This window comes from Chamaea fasciata, unplaced genomic scaffold (assembly GCF_029207755.1).
Source record: "Chamaea fasciata isolate MVZ Bird 193981 ecotype frontalis unplaced genomic scaffold, bChaFas1.0.hap1 SCAF_18, whole genome shotgun sequence".
NCBI classification, from domain to species: Eukaryota; Metazoa; Chordata; class Aves; order Passeriformes; family Sylviidae; genus Chamaea; species Chamaea fasciata.
The window spans coordinates 5,150,701-5,171,832 of NW_027094103.1; the positions used below are offsets into that span (position 1 = coordinate 5,150,701).

General features: G+C 46.0%; 1 protein-coding gene across 1 annotated transcript in view; it reads right to left on the reverse strand.

Moving 5' to 3' along the window:
* Positions 1-18,043, reverse strand: part of MED13L (mediator complex subunit 13L) — a 166,053-nt gene extending 148,010 nt beyond the window's left edge. The window contains exon 1 of the mRNA XM_066200137.1: positions 17,667-18,043. Coding sequence (XP_066056234.1) covers positions 17,667-17,738 — 72 coding nt within the window. The 5' untranslated portion in view covers positions 17,739-18,043. The remainder of the gene's footprint in view (positions 1-17,666) is intronic.
* Between the last annotated feature and the right edge of the window lie 3,089 nt (positions 18,044-21,132).

Here is a 21,132-nt window from a genome sequence, read left to right on the forward strand (position 1 = left end):
TGGGCTTGTACTCTACTCTCCAACCTGTTACCACATTCCTGCTGCTGCTATTCCCTCACTGCCTCATTTCCACTGTTCACACCTTCCCTTGGCTGCCCAGAAGCAGCCGGTGCTCAGCTCCAAAGTGCTCCTGCAGGAACAGCCAGCTGGTCTGCCACAAGGAGTGCAAACACTCCAGGGCAGCAGCTACACCTCTGACAAGAGAGGGCATTGCCAGGGACAAGGGAAAGATCCAGCAGTGGAAACACTGTGGGAATGAATTTTTACTCCTAAAGGAAACCAAAGACTTGGAGATCACATAATCCTCCCATTGTCATCTGTGTAAGGACATTCAACTTCTCCTCCAAAACCCAAATTCCCCATCACACACAAAAGGATTTCCTTTTTCAAGTCCAAAAACTTAGTCCATTTAAAAGTTTAAACTCTACAATTTCCTTCTGTCCACCACAGTAGCTGGAAGGAGCCTGCCTGGTTCAAGTGCTGGCTGGTGAACTGCTGAGGAGCTGAAGGTGATGCTCATCATACCAACAACAGAAGCAAAAACCACAATTATTTCGTGGATCTTGTAAATTCTCTGAAACAGTTTCACCTTATTCCTGTATACTGCCTGGCACAGCAGGCTCTGGCCCATGGCTACAGCTCCTGGCACTCTGCCTCAAGGACTATTTCCCCAAGCACTGATTATCCAGACTGCCCATTTAATTGTCCTCTGAAGAGGCCTCACCAGGCACATGGCCACACAGGACTGCACTGGGAAGGGGAAAAACCTATGGAACACTGAGCAGCAGGGAAATTGGGTTTATTGTTTGCAGCCCCCTAAACCACCAGGCATCTTCAGCTTCACAGGGCAGAAGGGACACTGTCATCCTCTATCCTGCCAGCAGCACATCAGTCCTGGACTGTCCCAGCTGGAGGCTCGCTACAGCCAGCACTGAGCTCTTGCACTCAGACGGAAATGCTGATCAGCCATCCAAAGGGTTGGGAACTATGGAAAAGGAAATGGGAAAAGATAGTCCAGACTGGCTGAGATACACAGCCATGGGCCACCTTGCTGGCACAACAAGGGCAGGGGAATGCAGGAGAAGAGGCAAAATGGAAAGATTAGAGTTATTTTTTCCATAGTAGGGTGCTAGAACACCTCATACACTAAATAACAGTCTAAGAGAAAGCGCTCCTCCAAAACATCTACATCTGTTCTACGTGTGTCCTCAGCTATAGCATGGAAAAGGAACGGGCAGAGTTTCTGAAACAGGATCACGAATATAACTGTGAACAACAAAACACCGAGAATTAGTGCCAGCATAGGCAACGTGTGAAAAACTGATGTTAAATGCTTGTGCCATGACCAGCTAAGAACACATTACAAAGAGCATGGAACAGGAAGATGACAAAAACCAAAAACCCCAACTGAACAAAGGACATTACCCAACAGCAGCACTCACTTGATCCACACAGCAAAAGCCAGAGCTCAGCTGTTTCAAAGAGCAGAGAGGCTCCTGCGGCTTCCTGCCAGCTCAGAGGTATCACCCCAACATCCCCCCCAGAGGAGGTTTCAAACACAGTCAAGGAAAGCACAGCAAAATCAGCAGAGCTGCACCCAAGTTAATTCTGCGCTGATGAACTCCTGGAGTCTGTAATTCTGCGGACTGTGAGGAATGATAAACTACGAACCTGGATCACACCAGTGCCCACCCGCACAGAGACTCCCAAAAAAAGGGAGAGGTGAGTCCTGGGGCTTCAGACTCAGTAGCAGCATTAAATGAGCTCTCACACATCGTTTTCCAGTCCAAGTTGCAGAGATGTGGTTCAGCACATGTACTGGGATATGTCTGTTTCTGTTTAAATTTTTAATAGGTAAGCATCAATACTAATCCCTCAGAACTTCTGGATTGTGTCCTCATATTAATTAAAACTGAATTCAAATAGAGATTTGAATCCAGAAGGGATACACGAGAGCAGACTACACCCAAAACACTTACACGCATTCTACGCCTCTGCTGATGTTCTGTGTAAAGTATTTAACACACTGTAGGGAGAAGATCTGCATCCACATAGGGATTTATTTACATTTACATTAATTTCTTTAAAGAAACCAACAGCCCTGGTTTGAGGAGGCCTCCATCTGTAGCAGGGATTGCACAGACAAGACAAGCAGTGGGAACTGTTCTGAAGAGCCAAATGTGGTTTCATTTGTGCTTCACGGGCAGTGAGCACAGGCTGATCCAACACAGCCGCCTCCTCAGCCCCAGCCATGCAGTTCCATATCCCAGTCTAACACTGGATCTACTGGTCATGGGAATGGGATCACTTCACCAACTTAAACAAGAGAAAGACAAACATTTCCAGGCTCAGCACCCTGACAGCTCATCCTGCAGCCAGGGAATCACTGAACAGCCACAGGAGAGGGGAGAGGGCTCTCCCCTGTCAGGGCCAGCTCCAGCCAGATACAACACAACTTGCAGTGCACCCAGACTGCTGCTCATGCGCCCCTCAACCAACACTCGCTGGTGCCAGAGCAGGCCTGGCCTGGGTGCCTCCCAGGCAGCACTCAGCTGCTGCTCAGACATTCACACTGAGCTGGGCTGACTCAAACCATGAAGGGTTGGATTAAACGACTTTTTCCTCTACTCAGATCAGTCCCCACACCTGATTCATTAAACAGCCACAGAGATGCTTGTACCGGGAAGTGTGAGGACAGCAAAGCACGTCAGGGAGGGCAGAGCTGCTCAGGTTAGTAAAACTGCTGGTTTGAAAGCAGCCTGAAACACTGAGACAGAAACCAAAATTGCCAACCTGAGGACAAAACTGTGAACATGCTGTTTAACTCACAACTGGCTAGAGATGAATGCAGAACAAAGCAGAACTGCTGCCAGGTGATGTAATCTACTATGTTTCTTGCATCTCTTCCCATATGCAGTTTTGGCTTAGAGCAGTTGCTACAATATTTTTAAAACTAAAAAGCTTGACCAAAAAAAAAAAAAAAGAAAGGAACTCACAAATACTTATTATTATTATCCAACACTGTTAGCAAATCATGCATTAAATGAGATTTTTGCTTCGGTTTATAAAGGAACATGTGTTATGGAGGACTGTGCTGTGAAGGGTTCAACTGCTCAGATAAGAGGGGCTGTTTTGAAATGGAGGTTTTTTTCTAAGTTCAGCTAACTGCAGTTGGACACAGAATATTTGTGAGACGCCAGTTCTAAATGCACTGGGCCAAGCGTGTAGGGAAACAGAGAAATTGGATCTCCAACAGTAATACCCAAACCCTTCGCTAACATCCAACTTCTTATGGAGTAATTCCCAAGACACAAAAAGATCTGTTTCTGATGTTTTCAAAAGCAGCTGTCAGGGTAGAAGAGAGTGTTCAAATTTCACACAGGCATCCAAAACCACCCAAAACATCCCCAAGAAATAGGCATTAATGAAAACAGTGCATTGCCAACGTCTTTGTTCAGATGCATGGACTTAGAGTGATCACTTGGAGTCCCTTGGAAAGGGACACAAACTCAGGTTTCAGTGACCATCATCACACTCTGCAGAGTGAAACAGCCTCAAGAGAGACGAGCTGAGAGTGTACAAACCTCAGATCCCCCCTGCACACACACAGAGACAAGCAGAGAGACACAGAAAGTAAATGAGCACTCCTGTCACACCCTGCTGCCCCAAATGCTGACACCTCCACGTGTCCCTGCCACAGCTCAGGGCTCCAGGACACCATCCACGACTGTGAATTCCTAGGAGACAGAAAACCTAAGCTCTCGTTCTTTTCCCCCTTCAGGCTTAAATCACAATAATAGGCAGGCTGGGAGGGTCTTCTGCGGATCTCATCGTGCTCCACTCAGATCGGTAGAGTTTAGGCTGCTAAAAATCACAATTCCCCAGTAACATTTCACAGTGCACAACTTGGTGCTGGCATGCTCCCAGCAACCCTGAAGATATAATTAGTGCTGGGCAGCCACTGTGACTGTTTTCCTCTTCTGCAGCCCCTGCAGATGGAACACAAACAAAACCATCTTCCACCTCCTCTTTTATTTCCCATCTCCACCAAATGCTTTTTGGCCTCTGTTTTACGGGAAGTGGACAGGCCAACTCTAAATTAACTTCTCCAGATCACTTGAGTAATTCCACCCATTTTAATACACAAAGCTCCCTTAGAGAGATCATACAATAATATAGACACAACAGAAGGAGAAAGAGGGAAAGCATCAAAAGTTTGAGAAATTCTTGTATTTGGCCACAAGAAGTGTAAAGCAGAGCCATTTCTGAACTACTTTGTGCTTCTCTAAATTAAAAACAATTATTAAAACCATATAAATGTGTTATTTTTCCTGTGTCATATAGTACAGAAAAGTAAGAAAAGCTAAGAGAGAGTCCGGCTGCAGAGAGTAGAAAATCATCACTCGGGTACTTTCAAAATAGGAAGGACACATTGGAAAGGAGGTAAGACCACATCATGGATAAAAGAACCAGATATCCATCACACAGGCTCTCAGCTCCAACCCCGCTTTCTCAAAGACTTTCAATATTGCAACGTTCAGGTCATTTTATTTTTCACACTTCTCCAATTTGAAACAAAACAAAAACCAAGTATGAAAATGCTTCCCAGTTGCCTGCCTAAAAGGTGCCACTCAGACAAATGCAGGTCTGCCCAGTGCTTCAAACAACTTCCTTTAATGGTCTTAAAAAACAATGCAAGCAATGTAAAAACCAAACCGCACCTCATCACTTCTACAAACACATTTCAATTAAACAAAGGGAATATAAAAGCTTTCATCAACGTCCTTCCAACCAAAGGGAAGATGCTAAGCTGCCCAGGGTACCTTAAAACAATGTATTTACCAGCCTCTGAAGTTAGGCTCAGTCTAAACAATTCCTCTAATCTAGAATTTTGTTTGCTTCTACGTAGGAGAGTAGTTGCTAAGTATCTTTTAGTCTACAATTTATGCTCCAAATTGGAACATAAAACATGCAAATGCCATATATATGTTTGCCAGTTTTATTAGTGTCTCATCTTGAGAGCTTCATTCAAGTAAGTAGCTATTCTGAAGCCACCAGAGACTCATACTGAGGACTACTCACATGAGTGAAAATCTGCATAAGAAAGCCCTTAGTTCATAGTCCAAGAATTTAAACTGTAGTTAAAGGTGTCATGGGAATTACACCACCATTTTAATTAAATGCTGTAAGATCTTGCAGACAGACTCAAGATTAGCACCATCTGTTTTGGTTACAGTGCCTCATTTCACTACATCATCCTCACACAGCAAGGAAATATCATTGCACACTCCACTCCAGCCATTTAAATACCAGATAAAAGTTATGTCACGTCGATACGCTTCACCAGCAAGGAAGGACAAAGGACGAGGACAGGGGGACTGAAAACCACTCTGTAACAACGTGTTGCTTGTGGGGGAGGCAAACCCCATTCTCTCTCACTGTGAAATAAAGTATTTAGTAACATCTGCCTAAGTCCCTGTCAAGCGAATTGAAAGAACAGAGGAGATTGCTTAACTAAAAAATTCGTTTTCTTCACAGCTTTACAGACTGTACACCCTGAGAGAGGCTCCTGTTCAGCACAACTGAGCAGTGCCAGCACCTGTCCACTGACATTCCCCATCTCTTCTGCTGGGTCTGAAGATCTCTGCTCCGGAAAACCCACAGCAGACTGACCATCTCAGTCCTGCAGAGTCTCCTGAAATCAGATCCTTCCCTGAACTATATATTAACATTCTCCTCTTTATGCTTTCCCTTTTAAAAAAGCAAGGACCGGTTTGTGTTCCCTCCCCTCAGGGCTTATCCCTTCTGCCCCTGTAAGAGAAGGGATCACATGGCAGTGCAGAGGCCTTGCACGCACTGAATGAGCTTCAAAAGGACATTTCTGTGAGGCCAACTATTGCCATAACTGCACAAAGTCCTCCAAACTTGCTCTGAAATCAAGGATAGACTAAAAATGGAGCATTAAAAAAAATAGCTACTTCTGAAACGGGTGTCCCATGGCCAAAAAACCACCCCGCCATGGTTTGTCCTCCAGAGCCCAGCCCTCAGCCTCAGCCCTCTTAGTATGCAACTGAGCAGCAGCAGAATGACATGTTTGACTTTAATCCTCTCCCTGCATAAGCACACAGTCAAGTGGCTGGAAAAAAAGGGATAAAGGGCAGCCACTAACAAGCTTTTAAAAATGAAGGATGAAAAAATTACCTTTTTTTGGGTTGTTATTCCTTTGCTTTTAAAAACCAACATGAAAGTGAGCATGCCAGTGCACGCAGCACATGTGCCTGGAACAGCTTTCTGCTGGATAAATCCCCGCACTCCATGCTGCCTCCTTCCCTCGTGCCCCCTGGAACAGATTATCTAAACGCTCCTACTCCAGAGCTGTTTGTGACAAGCAACAGTGTCAGGGCATTTGTGTGTCATCTTTTACCTTTGCCAAGTCTCAGAGAAGGATTTAGCTGTAACCAAAATCCCATTATCAGATATCTCCCTGATGGACTTCTGTACCTGGGGACATCTGAGATCCCATACCACAGTACTGAAGACCAGAAAACCAAGGCGTTTCTAAAATAATGGAATTCACATTATTAAAAGTCACAAACTAACGGCATTAGCTCTTATGCCTAAAATGTAAACAGCACTGATAGAAATAAGGTGTTTTTTCCTCTTTCTCCCCAGCGTGAGGTGACTTTGCCCATGTAGGGGAGGAGGCAGCCAGGAAGATTAATTGCTTCTTTCAGAGAAACAGAAGTCAGACCCATCTCAAAAAGAATTTGAGGTGGCAACCAATACCAGCTTTCCCAGTGGAAAATATAAAAGGACTCCAACACTAATGCTCAAATTTCAGCAGCTCTGGCAGATGCGGGAGCTACCAACAAAGGCTTTTTGAGTGGCAAGCATAAAAGAAAGAGCAATCTGGTAAAAGCACCCAAATTACTGATATGGATCCAAACCCTCACAGAATTTCAAGGTTAAATACTAAAGTAGATGACTACAATCAAACACAGCAGAAGGAAAATGAGCACACACTGACACACTGAAAAAGATCTTCTTCCAGTCCACCACAAAAACAGGTTGGCAAAACAAAACCAAATGTGAGAAATTCTTATGAAAGAAACAGAAGGTGACACAGAAATTGAGGCCGTTACAATTCATCTGTAGCTCTGCACGTTCATCACAAACTGCAGCTCTCGTTTCACAACATCAAAACCAGAAGAATTACAGGAATGGTCAAAAATATATATTCCACAGAGTTAAAAAATCATCCAAGGATTAAGTCTGGTTGGTTTACAAGAGGGAAACTAAGGTTCTCTAGAGAACAGTTGCTGAGTTTTGTCCAGATATCAAATTAAATTATCAGAATGCAGACTCAAACCAAAACGAGGTGGCTGAAAATTTTGTATCAGGATAAAAACTTATGTACTAATTCGGAATTTGTCTACAAAACATCTACCTCAAGAAACCTTTCAACCAAATACAGAGAGCCCGGGAGACTATTCGAGTGAAGTGCAACTACATCCACTTCAGCAAATCTGACAGGCCAAACAAACATTGGCCACCACTGGGATGGGACACTTTGGTGGAACTATGATTCCACCACACTGTTCCATGCCCCTTCATTTAGCCAGGTACCAAGAGGTACCTTGGAAATCTCATTAGCACATAGAGAACACTCAGTGGTCACCCTCAGAGCTGCCATCCTCAGCCAGCGCCCAGCGTCCACCTATAAAGCAGCTATAGTCATTCAGGACTAACTGCAAAAACTCTTAAAAAAACCATTTAAAAGCAATAAAGAATTAGAGAGCAAATTTTTGATAAAAGACCTTTGAGTTACATCAACATCTTTCCCCTTCAGTGAAGGCTTTGGTTAGCAAATCTGCAGCCCTTAACCAATGCAGCAAATTCAGAACACGGCTCCGCGCTGGTGCCTGGCTCGGCAAGGCACCAACCCAGTGCATCAGAGATGGGAAAGGATAATGAGGATAATGTGATAAGCATGGCTGCAAGCCAGAGGGCTGAGACCCAGCCATCACTTGGAAAGATACTTTCAAGCCCAATATATTCAAGACACAGACAAAAGGAAACAAAGATGGCAGCAGCACTGTCCCAGGTCAGCGTGGGAGTGAGACACAGGCGCTTCCCCACGTGTCCTGCTGGCTCTTGCACCGACACGGGAATCTGGGCTTCAGAGGATGCAGAGAACCTGCCCACCTCCAAACATCTACCCAGCAAAGGCACGGCAGCCAAAAGCAACAAGGCATGACTGGGTTTGCTCTGGTTTGGGTGTTATTACTGGGAAAAGAGGAAGAAGTGGACTTGATCTTGGAGCTCTTTTCCAACCTTACTAATTCTACACGGAATGAAGTCTACCCACGGCAGAGCTGAACTTTTACCCCTGTAGGCTCTATGGAAGCACACAATGCCTGGAAGCAAAATGCCATCTCCAAGACAAGAGACAGAAGGAATTGAAGAAATTCTTTTACCAAACGCTGGGTTTAGGTAGTGACCCACCCCACAGCTCAAGTCACAGACACTACTTTACAGAAAGGCATCTCTGAGTTCTCCATCACTTCAGCCAGTTTCTCCACAAAAGGGAATCAATTATACCGTAACTTCTGAGTAGATGGTTGAGAACAGATAATAAAATGGAAACTACCTACTGCAAACTTCAATGGCACACAAAAAAAAGCAAATAAAGATGCAACTTGCCAGCAGCCAGAGTGTCCCTCCCTTGTTTTCAGGCAGGGTGAATGATGAGGTTTGCAAGTCCCCTTCAGAAAGAATCAGAACTGACTGCCCATTTTCCTAATTTAAAAGTCCCCTCTTGGAGAAAGCTGTACTACAGAAAAGCAGTCCAGCACAAGAAAAAAAAAAAAAAGATAAAAGCAAATCTGCAAGAAAACAAAGGAATCTTCTCTGTTCTTCCCAAATTTAACTTTCTTTTCTAGAATTTTTTTTAACTGAAAGAGGAAGGAAATGTCAAACATCAGAGTCATACAATGGACTATCAGCTGTTTCCCAAACCAAGTAATCTGACATATGGGCAGAAAAAGATGGGGGGGAGGGTGGGCTGGAGGAAGTAACAACCCGAGCACAGTAAACTTTGGCACAGTGAGTTAAAGAATGCGGCTCCCTTTCTTCCATTACACAAAAAGCTGCGCTGAGGACTCGGAACATTCCCGTGCCCCACATCTGAGCAGCACAGCAGCTCCCGTGGGTTTACAGCTGAGTCCATCCCTGCCCTGCCCAGCAAAGCTCGGTTTTAACCCGTGTCCAGCCCTGCCCTGCCCAGCAAAGCTCGGTTTTAACCTATGTCCATCCCTGCACACCTCGCTCCCTTCCCCAAGGGGCCCATCCCAGGCTCCTGCTCTGGGGCAGGGAGGCAGGAACAGCACATAAAACCCATCCCCAGCCCTGGTTCTTTATCCTTGCCCTCATCACTGACACCCAGTAATGCCCAGCTTGTCAGGAGCAGCCAAAATCCCTCAGCCCTTCAAAATCCACCACCTGGAGAATCCTGGTGTATGAATCTTCTGTAATATGGAAAGTAGTCAATAAAGCCACTACATGACTGGTCATGCAGATTCACTCTGCAGCTCTCTCACTGTCATTCCTGCAAAGACAAGAATCCAGCACCTCCTGCCAGAAGGGAACTATGGAAATTCGCAAAGGGCTCCAGTCAAAATTTTATTAAAACACACATGGAAAATTAAATAACCAGAAACACTGGGCTAAAACTGAAAGCAGCTCTTTCAGGATAAAGTAATTTAACCAATTAACCTTTTCTCTCAGCAAAGAAGTTACTTATTTATAAAAATACTTGACATGGCCATTATGAAATATTCCTGGAATTAATTTTGTGTCACAGCAGAGCCACCTACAAATCCAGTAACATTGTAGACATACAACGAAGTGAGACTCATAAAAGTCCAACACTAAGAGACTACAGATACACTAAACTAGGTTTGAAAACTTCTCAGTAAACTAGAGACTCCTGTAAGTAAAAAGTCAGGAGTCTATAATATTAAAAAATGACACATTTTGAAACTTACTTCTCATAGCTGTCAGCTATGAATGCATCATTATCAAAAACTGGAAGTCTGCCAATGCCTGGTCAATAGGTAAAGAAGAGTTTTCCTTTAGATTTTGCTTTCAGTCCTCTGTTCTCACAAAATATTGTATTTTATGGGCAAATATGGAGTCATAAGAACAGGCAACCACAAGGCCCTGACCACAGCATAGCTATTTTAAAGCTAAAAGATGAATGAAATAAAGTTTTACTGAACAAGCTTTAAATTTCCTTCTCTAAGACACGGATTGTGGTTACAAAGCCACTTTGATCTCCGTTCAACCCATGCCACTGCCAAAACGTGGTGGGGAGAGAGGAATGAGGGGAACAGAGCTGCCTTGGGAGAGAGAAGGGGGAAGAGATTTTCACTAGGTCAGTTCCACACTCCAGGTTTCAATATGAATTTATGGACCATTCCGGAGTCACCAAGGCATGGAAGAAGAGTGAACGGGGAGGGATGAAAATGAAAGTGGGGGGGAAAACCCAAATTTTTTCCTCTGTAATTATAATTTTCATAAACAAGAATACATTATGGTGCAACATTGGCTGATTAAAGAAAGCTGAGGTAAGTGCCTCACAAGAAGTGATACAGAAATACACGTGTCACATCTTATTACTTTTGTAATTTTAGAAGCCTGGCTATTTTTCTCCATTTTCATAAGCTGATTAAATACATTCCTTAATATAGGGACAAGGTCATTGTATATGTTTGAGCTCATCTGTGTTAGTCACATAAATATAAATATTGCCTCAGGGCACCTTATACAACAGCACCACACAATAAAATTCCCCATCTCAAAGAAACAAAAGCGAGGATGCCACTAAAAGCTCCAGCCACATTTCCACATGCACTACTGCAATTCTGCTCATGGACTAAGCCACACATGACTCAACGAGAAACAACGTAGTTTTACAGATTAAGGTAGAAAGTCAGAGTCAGAATTCATCAAAATTAATCAAAATTCACAGCACAAGCCAAAGGAGAGACTGCTTAAACCTTTTACATTTGTGAATAAGGGAGCTCCTTACTACGTGAGGAAATGTTGAGAACCCTCCCAAGGTGAAAAGCTAAACTTCCTCCCTGGTATCAGAGCAGGTTCTGCTCAGTCCTCATTATCATTTTGCAGGGCTGGGATCACACTAATGCACAGCTCTGTAACGAGCTGGGCCACAGCAGGAAACAGCACAAGCTGCCATTGCCAGTATCCCGGTCCCCCTATCCCTGCACTGTGCCTTCACTCCACTACTGTGTGCACAGGGAACCCAACACCGGCTGTTGGTCATATCTTGAGGTCTGCAAAGCAGAATATTTTTATTATCTGGTTTCTCTTTAAAACTACCAGTTGATGTCAGGGAACTCAAGGAAAGAGGATCTATTTTTAAAGCAATTCTTTGAGCTCAAAATGAGAGCAGTGGAACAGCCTGGTCTGAGGAACAAAGATGCCCCCATGTAAACACACAGTCCTTAAAAGCAAATCTGGATTTGGGTTGGGATCTTCTGTTGGAAACACTTGTGCACTTTTAAAACTGGCAAGTTAATACTAAAACAAGCATGTTTTCAGTCAGAGCAGTATTTTTGCTTATTATTTGTGTTACTATGGCACCAACAAGATGCAAATGCCACTGTGACAGACTCTACACAACGAAGTGCACCACTCACCCACAGAACAGTAAATGAACACACACAGACTCCAAAGTTTTGTATAAACTACGCTTGTCAGCCTTAACAACAGTGGGAACAGCCCAACCACCTATCCAGTGTTGCTGAGTTGTCCAGAGGATCCCACACAAGCTCAGAAAAAGGGGTTTTGTGATCTGTGGACATCAACTGTCACCTTCCACAGCTATGACAGAACAACCAGGAAAAACCAAAGGACATAAATTTATAATGAGGTGATCCCGGCATACACTGGAGCCAGCACTCGAGCAAAAACAAAAGGCAAAGAGGGAGCAGGTGTAACAGCAGGCAGACGATGAAGAAATGCAGCAAGGTGCCAACCACTCCAGCCAAGAGATGCGAGAAAAAATTTGTAGGTGCGTCCCCGCTCCGATCAGAGCAAAACCCAAACCCTGATAAAAGTGTGCTGCCACAACTAAGGATGCAAAAGTGGACTGGAGCAGGTGAGGAGGTGGGTGTAATTCCAGAGAGAGATCAAGGACAGGGGAGACAACAGGTGCATTCTCACCCAGTGAACAGGAAGCTTCAAACCAGCCCAGGTGTTCACCCCATCACAAAGTGCAACAGCCTGCTGTTGGTGGGGGGTTGGTGTTTAAAAGCGCTGCATCTGCATGCACACATATCCTTTCATGTAACGCTTCTGAGAACCAGAGAGATGAAAAAATTAAAATCCATAAAGATTCCTTCTTCATCTAATGACCAAAGTTACTCAAGTTAACACACTCAGCAAATATATCTCATATGCACCATACTTATTTTTTTCCACCAAAGATCAAAACCTTCAGTTTCTTTAGATTTTCTTCAAAAGAACTGCATTGTCCAGAAGGAAAATAATAGAAGAAAGGATTAAAAAGTTCTATCTGTAGATCTTTCTTTATTCTTTCATATGAGGAAGCGCTCTCAGAAGAAGGCAAAAAAATTCAAGATCAAATGAGTCAGGGTGGGGAGGGTGTTTCAGAACTGGGGTTATGATGGCAATTCTGTATTAAAAATGTAGAAAAAATAGAAAAATCTATTTCCAGATAGCATTACAGTAAATTAAAATTCTTGTTCCTAAGGTGCAGTTACCTAGGATCTCTTTTAACACATCAGCCTAATATCTGAGTATTAATTTTGTTGTGTTGATGCCCCCAACAGCCATCACACCACCAGACTCTCAGTGCCACCAGAACCAGGACCAAGTCTCTGGGGAAGGATTCCCAGCCCCAGGCCATGTGTACATTCAACAAGATACTCAGGATTTCAAGGAAACCTCACTCGAATTTTTCTTAGTGATGAGCTTGGGCACACTTAGTCTGAGCTGCAAATGTCACTCCTGCACTCCCCATTTTCTTTGGGAATATTCCAAAAAGGTTGGTTATCCAACAGATCCCTCAATTCCCCTCCTGGAGCTGGGCACACTGGCTGAACATCACTGTCCCAATCTCTTTGCAAATCTGGGTACGTTCTCTTCAAACCCTCTCCCTGGCACATCCCATTAAACTGTCAAATACTCTGACAGGACATAATAAAACCCTACCACTGAAGTGATTTAAAACCAGAAATAATCTTTTATTAGCAAGAAGTGAACAAGCTTTCTAATGTCATCTCCCTACTTCTGTCTTGTTACCTAATGAAACTCAGGATAAAGATAACGAGAGAATCAAATACTTTTGCACAACTTGAGAGGTTAATTCAATTTCTTAATTATTTATGCATGTAAATTCACACCTACATAAAATTCCAAACAAGCAAGATAGACACTGCGCAGTGCTGTAACATCCAGCATGCCAAAATCCCAGCCCACTGCTCGGAGCACTGCATTTATGAAAACGCAACAAGCAAGGACTACTGGTTAATTCGCTACTACTGAGGGCATTGAGCAATCAACATTTACTACAAAGTCCTTTACTGACTATTATGCAACACCAAGGAACAGCTCACAGCGGCCTCTGCAACCTTTACTTTCTGATGCCATGAAGAACCTTTAGGAGAATAATCCAAATGCCACCTCAGGTTGCTTTAATTCCTTTTATTTTATTCTGGAAACATCAACAAAACTCACCGATCAAAGGGGACAACTTCTGTTCCTGGATGTGAACTGGAAAAAGCAACAGTAGCAACGGCCTTCACTGTTTGTAACTTTGCCTTTTAAATAAGAGCAAACACAATTCCCACTGCCTGGACCCTTCTGGCACCAGGAATGCACTTACACAAGAACACGGGACATCTTTCATAGCAGCTTCTATAACCTGGTCTCACTTCCCAAAAACACAGTCATGTCTTTTCCAGCATGAAGATTCCTACAGTACCAAATCTTTCAAGCCCATGAAAGCTCCTCCAAATTTCAGGTCACTCCTCACACCCTTGGCTGTACTGTCTCCAGCTCCAGTATACCCAATGTTATGCAACTTCACCCCAGTTTTCCGAGACTGACTTGTGCCTTTGGATCCACCAAGGCAGCAAAGCCAGAGAGTTGAAGAAACGTCTCCATGCAAGCCCTCACTGTCATATGAGTAACCCTTACTCACAGGAAAAGTCAAATTAATTTCAGTAAGACTACTTTTATGATTAAGGATTATTCACAGGAAGACTGCTTGCCAGCTGAGGCTGAAGTTTTAATACAAAGCATATTACCTCAGAACATTTTGTCTCTAAATAGTTATTAGACAGCTCTTAATTAGTATTTAAATAAACTGGCCCATACAATGGCTTATTAAATACTGTTTATCAAAACAGACATTCTTTTCAGAAGCAGCAGCAGACATTTTGACTACAGCAAAAACAGAGCAAGGATAAATATCATTTCTCCTACTGCTGTGCTAGGAACAGCAAATTCAGACAGAAAGTGTATTTTTAATGAGCAAGGCCATTATACCTAGCAGATTAAACAAGTTATTATTTGAGGAGGACTCTGATGACAAAGATGCCCTTCCATCACCTTACAGGGAAAGGCTCCACGCTTCCAGCACGGCTGGGGATGTCTTTGTGCAGGCTGCCTGAGGGTTTTGCCTGCCACAGCACACCAACATTATCCCATTTTCTCTGGCTGGAGAACACACACACACACACACAGTGGTGCTGCCAAGAGCTGCAATCCAGAGGGACATCCCATGGAACACAGCTCTGCCAGCCCAGCACCACCCCCAGCACCTGCACAGGCAAAGGGAACTTTAAAACCTTCACTTCAGGGTTTTTTTTTACCCTCCCCTCAGGGTGACACATTTTGAGCCCAGAGCACTGAGGGCCTCCACAGTTTCTGGACATCACTGATAAAAGAGAATCAGTTACTAAAAGCTTTTAGAAAACACTACCCATCAAAAGATTCTGAAGCAGTAAAGGCTCCCAACCTCTCTAGCATGTCTACAGTCGACAGAAAAACAGAAATCAGGAATTGCTAAACCAACCCAAATCCACCACAGCAACCAGACAGAGCTGGCACAGAGCTCTGGCTTCTCCAGGGCAGGGAGACAGCATTCCTGCTTCCACAAAACAAATGTCTGTGGTAAGAAATATTATTTAACCCTGAACAAACAGTATCACGATAGACTATAATTATTTCAGAACTGTAATTCTCCTGTCATGAACATTTCTTTGTGATTCACACACAAAACAAAGCCTGCAATCGAAAAACCCCCAACTTCTAATAGCAGAATCAATGTTCAAAATATTTGTAATTAATCTCGCTCCTAAAGAATGAATGGATTCCCACCAACTAGTGGTTTACATTTTGTTCTGTTACACTGAAAAAGTAAATGATTAGCAAAGGTTTCTCTAACTACTAATCCAGACTACTGTAGCTTTAACACTTCATAAATTTTGAAATGAATATGACAATCTGAGGTTAAAGGGTCAGTAGTGCTGACCACGTATTTCCAGTCAGTGTTTCCATTTTCAATATCTTTCTCCGCTACATAAATCCCCCCCAAAAATAACAAAATATAAAATAAATCTTCCGAATAGTTTTCATATAGGCTGAATTATAAAAATACTACTACTTGACTCCTTTCTTTTTTTGGCAGAGCCAGAATACAATTAAAAAAGCAGTTTCATACACAGCACCACATTAAGGCAGAGATACCTCCCACAAAATTACACGGGAGATTAAAGGGTTGCACATTAAACTCATTATTATTAAAGCCACTTGCAAAAGAATTTCGTTAAACTTATTTCAGTGATATTGCACACCCATTTAAAATTGAACACTTCCCTAAGCCTAGTCAGGTGGGAGAAAAAAAAAAAAAAAGGCAACCAAACCACAATAACTATGAAATAGCTTCACTTTATAATTTATGCTAATTGCATGCCAACAATTATTTTTACCAGTGACAGATCTGCAGATTGCAACTGCAGGAGAAGTTCCGCCTCTCCAAACACACACTCCAGCCTGCATTAATGAACGGGGACTTCTCAACTCTGCGAGGAGCAAACCCTCCACTGCCGCCCTTCCACAATCAGATACGATTGTTCCCTTTATGCTTCCCCATTTATTTTCCTGCCTGGTTAAGAGCGGTGTAGTCGAAATCACCATAACAATCCCCCAAATCACCCTTCCTGCATCTCGATACACAGAGCACTGCTACATATTTATCAATATTACTACACGCCTTCAAACAGAAGCACCCATACAAACTTGCAAAACCTAACAGTTCAATAAAAAGCCAAAGTAAGAAATGTATCATTCTCACAGAACAAGCTCTTGGGACAGTTTTTCAGCAGTGGAAGACGACGGCTCTTGTCCCAGATTCTTAAAAGGTACGAGCAAAATATACACCAAACATATGTAGACTTCAAAAATAAAAAAAAAAACAAACAACCCTGAGACAAAATAAAAATTACACTACAATGAAGTTTAGAAAACATAAAACAAAGAGCTCGATCATTTGCATTTCTAAGTAATTTCCTTTTTTCCCCCCCTCTCCTTAGTCTCACAAGGGAGCTAAAAACAATCTCTTCCGTTCCATCAGAAGAACATATGCACCCACCTCCAATTCTGGCAGAGCTCTGCTGCGGGGAGGGGGCACCCACCACAACCCTTTCACACATGCTACCCCCAAAGTTGCATCACAAGGTTTGAACTCCACCACACCACGCTCCGAACGAGTCCCTCCTCCCCTCCGGCATTATCCCTGTAGCCCTGGAAGGCTCCCGATGATCCAGCAGCCCTCTCGCTCGCTCAGCTGTTGCCCAGCCAGAAGGGATAATGCTCCTGCGCGTGCCAGGTAAAATAAAGCAAGGTATTTCCAAATGACTTTGCCATTACACGCGATTTGTTTTCGTATTTTAAATTTAAATTGCCAATACATAGCCAGCCAAAACTGACACCACGATTTCTGCAACATTAAACCACGCAATCGATGTCGGAAGTTCCCAGTGAGATGGGCAGACGGCATCTATGCAAACAATCCGGCACACTACTGTCAGCCGCTGTTGTTCTTCAGAGAAGAAAAAAATTAAAAGGTTTGGGTTTTTTCTTTTTAACCTCTTGCCCCCGAGCACGATGTGTGCAAAGAGGAGAGCAGGCTGTAACAGCAGCTGACACGCCGTCACAGGAGCCCAGAGCTAAGTCCGACAGACGATCACACTACATGAGCGTTCGCTGCTGCTGAAATGGCGTTTGTCATTGTGAGAGAGAAAACCCCCCGGTTCGGTGGCACAAAGCGCACAGGGCACGGAGTGCCAAGGGAGGCGGGGAGAGGAGCCTGTTTACCAGGGAAGATGGTCGTGCCGGGGACACAGAGCCGTCCCCTCCCCGCTCCCCAGCTGCGAGCGCGATACACGGACCCGCAGCAAACCACGCTAAGGAGCAAAATAAACACGGGGACCGGGCCGGGGGAGGGGCCAGCGCAGGAGCAGCCCCGGGCCCTGCCTATAAACCCCCGGCAGCTGCTCCCGACCGCCAAACCCGGCGCGGAGCCACCCCCGGGCACCCACTCACTCACTCACCAGCGAGAAGAGGTTGGAGTGACAGTCCTCCAGGCTGGCCCCGTTCGCCACCCAGTTCGCCGCCGCAGTCATGATCCTCGGCGAGCCGGGCCGCCACGGCGGGGCATGTCTGGGGGGACGGCCGGGGGGCGAGGGGCAAGGCGGGCGGCCCCCGGGGCGACCCCCGTCACTGCCCGGGGCGGCCGCCGCGCTCCGGCCCCTCGGCCCCGCGGGGCCCCGCGGCCGGGAGGGGACGCGCCGAGGCCGGGGCGGGCGCGCTGCTCCTCGCTACCCGCCCCCGCGCCGATAATCCTCGAGCCGGGAGGCCCTTCTCCGGTGCAAGCAGGGGGGACGCGTCCCCCGCTCCTCCAGGCCGGGAGAAGAAGAGGAGGAAGGGGGGGCCCGGGGCCGCCCTTCCGCGTCCAGGTGCGGCCCCCCCCGGCCGGGGGTCGCGCGGAGGGCGGCGGGTCCGTGCGGGACGCGGTGCGGGCGGGGCGAGGGGGTGTCCCGGTCCCGGCCCCGTGCGGAGGCGGCGGCGGGCGGGGGGCGCTGTGTCCCCTCCCCGCCCCGCCCGGCCGCCCCTCGCTGCTGCCGCCGCTGGCTGTGCGTGGATGGTGTTTTCTTCCTCCTCCTCCTCCTCTTCCTCCTCCCGCTGCCGCCGCCGGCGCCGCCGCCTCGTCGGCGCTGCCCGCGGGGTGACGGCGGTGCGGGCGCGGCCCGGCCCGGGCAGGGAGCGCTGTCCGCCCGCGCTGTGCCGGCCGTGCCCGCGGCGGCCGCAGCTCCGCGCCCGCTCTGCCTCCTGCGCTCTGACAGCAATGGCGCCCGGGCCCGCACCGCGCCGCGCCATTGGCCCGCGCCGCACCACGTGACGCGGGCCCGGGGGCGGGGCCCCGGCGCCGGGGCGCCTCCCGCCGCCGCCGCTGCGCCGCGCCCGCCGCCCGCTGGGGGCGCTCGGGAGCGGCGGGGCCGCGGGGGGTCCCCGTCCCGGCTCCCGGTCCCGGCTCCCGGTGACACCTCCCGGTCACACCCTCGGAACGGGATCTCCGCTCCCTGACAGCGCCCCAGGGAACGGCTGGAGCCGTGCCACGGGAGGGTAGGGCGGAGATCAGCACAGGGTTCCTCCCCCAGAGGGTGGTCGGGGACTGAACGGGCTCCCCGGGGGCCGCGTGAAAGTCAGAAATTACCGCAGGACATAGGAAAACCACTGACTTACTGGAAGAGGTGAAACAAGAGTTTCACATTGTGATGTTACAAGTTTACCAAAGGGGCTTTTTTTTTTTCCTTCCCAAATAAATAAAGAACGGGATAAGCAAAGTTACCATTTACTGTCTCTGAACCATACAGAATTACCTTATTAACTATCAAGGGAAAGCAAAAAGAACAAACACGCTACCCAGACATTTGGGAAAGGTTTTCCTTTTTCTTCGGGCACTGACCAGTCTCCCCAGGCAATGGGCACAGCCCCGAGGCTGCCAGAGCTCCAGGTGCCCTTGGACAACGCTCTCAGGAATGCACAGGGTGGGATTTTTGGGGTGGCCCTGGCAGGGGCAGGAGCTGACTGGATGATCCTGGTGAGTCCCTTCCACCTCGGGATATTCCGTGGCACCATGGCCGTGTCCTGTCCGTGGAAGGGAAGTCGCTCGGGGTGCCGGTCACGGGGCAGTCACGGTCCCGGCCATTCTGCGCTTCACCGGAGGGTTTCCCCAGCACCTGAGAGTGAGCAAAGCGATTTTAGAAAGGCCTCAAAACTCGTTCCTGGCCACTGCCGAGCTCCCGGTCGTAGCCGGGTTTAACCCCACGTTCTACACAGCCCCGCGCTCACCTGAAACACCTTCAAAGACATTGGGTGGCATCAGTTTTCAAAAAAGGGCTCAAAAACACCTGAGTTAGATAAACAAATGGAAATCATTCCCAAAATAATCATGGTCTGACGAAGAACCACAGAATATTCTGAGTTGTAAGGAACCCACAAGGATCATGGAGTCCAACTCTTAAGTTAGCATCATGCAAGAAGGTACTCAGTTTGAAGCAGATAATTCCTCACAAATAACATTTTCACTGTTTTCACCCGCTGATTTGAACCAGTGGGAGCAGATTTAGGCAGCTCACCTGCCTGAGTTTCTCTCTGACTGGAGGGAGAGTTCCACAGGTGGTAAAAAGCAAATATTGTGCTTAACAGATGAAGATATTGAGCATTTCAGCTTAAGCTTAATACAGAAATGCAGCACATTTTCAATTATATGATTCAGTGGGAAAAGTTCCCACTCTGTACTCAATGGTAGCTTTCCTTATCGTGATTTTAATCTCATTTAAGCGTCTTTTTTGCAATTTACTTTTCTCGGCAATAAATTAAGATTAGCATCTCTTGCAATGGCTGACTGGAGTTTGTTTGGATTTACCTCATGGTAACAAATCTCTCCTGCAAAAAGGCATCACATTTACCTGAATTGCGTACACAGAGTGAGAGACAGAACTTAAGCCAAAACAAAATTTCCACGCAGCTCAGAGTTCTTACCATGTGTGTGTTTCCTCTGACAAATCCATCATCCATCCAATCCCTTCCCTGCCACACCGAGCAGGAATTGTGTCTTGCGAAGACTGGGCCTATACTGTGAGGAAAAGTGTTTTCAAATACAAATTATTCACGTTCAGTTACAATTGCAATTTATTCAGTCCAGGTGTCACATCCTTGAAACTGCTTGTTACATCCTGGCACCCGCAATCAGGGAAGTACTTTGGCCCATGTTACTCCCCTTCCTTTTGGCACAGGTCTTATAAACAGAGAACACAATCTGACACTTGTAAATATGTCAAGCAATGTGTATTAACCAGCCTCAAACCACATCCTTCCGCATTAAAATAGCAGAGCTTTTGTAACTCCACTGCAGCGCCACGCACCCATCCTATCACCGCAGGAGGCCCAGGGACAACAAAGCCTTTGATGAAGTATCCATCCTATTTCTGGAATAAAAGAACACCCACTACCATGAAAAAAAACAAAACCAAAAAACTTCTTATTATAGAAAATATTTTGGAATTGTGAATCGTTATTATTTATCCAGATAAATACTGTGCAGGATTGGACACTGCAGAATTCCTGTTCCTTCCATATGCTGCTTAGCCTCCAAATGGTGTTTCCAGTCAGCACCATTTGTCTTATCTGGATCTTTCAAATAGTGATGACTTATAATGCTTTATTTTGTCAGGAAAATGTGAGGTCTAACAGATGATTCAGGTTCATCTTCATGAGGAGAGATGTCAACATACTCATACTGTGTTGCTTTGTCCACCTTCCAGTAGTCTTATGAATGTTAAATACTTTATAAATTAAGAATTGTGAAATCATAGAATGGCCTGGGTTGGGAGGGGTCTTAAAGCCCATCCAGTGCCACCCCTGCCATGAGCAGGGACACTTGCACTATCCCAGGTTGCTTTCAGCCCCGTCCAACCTGGCCTTGGACACTTCCAGAGGTGGGGAAGCCACAGC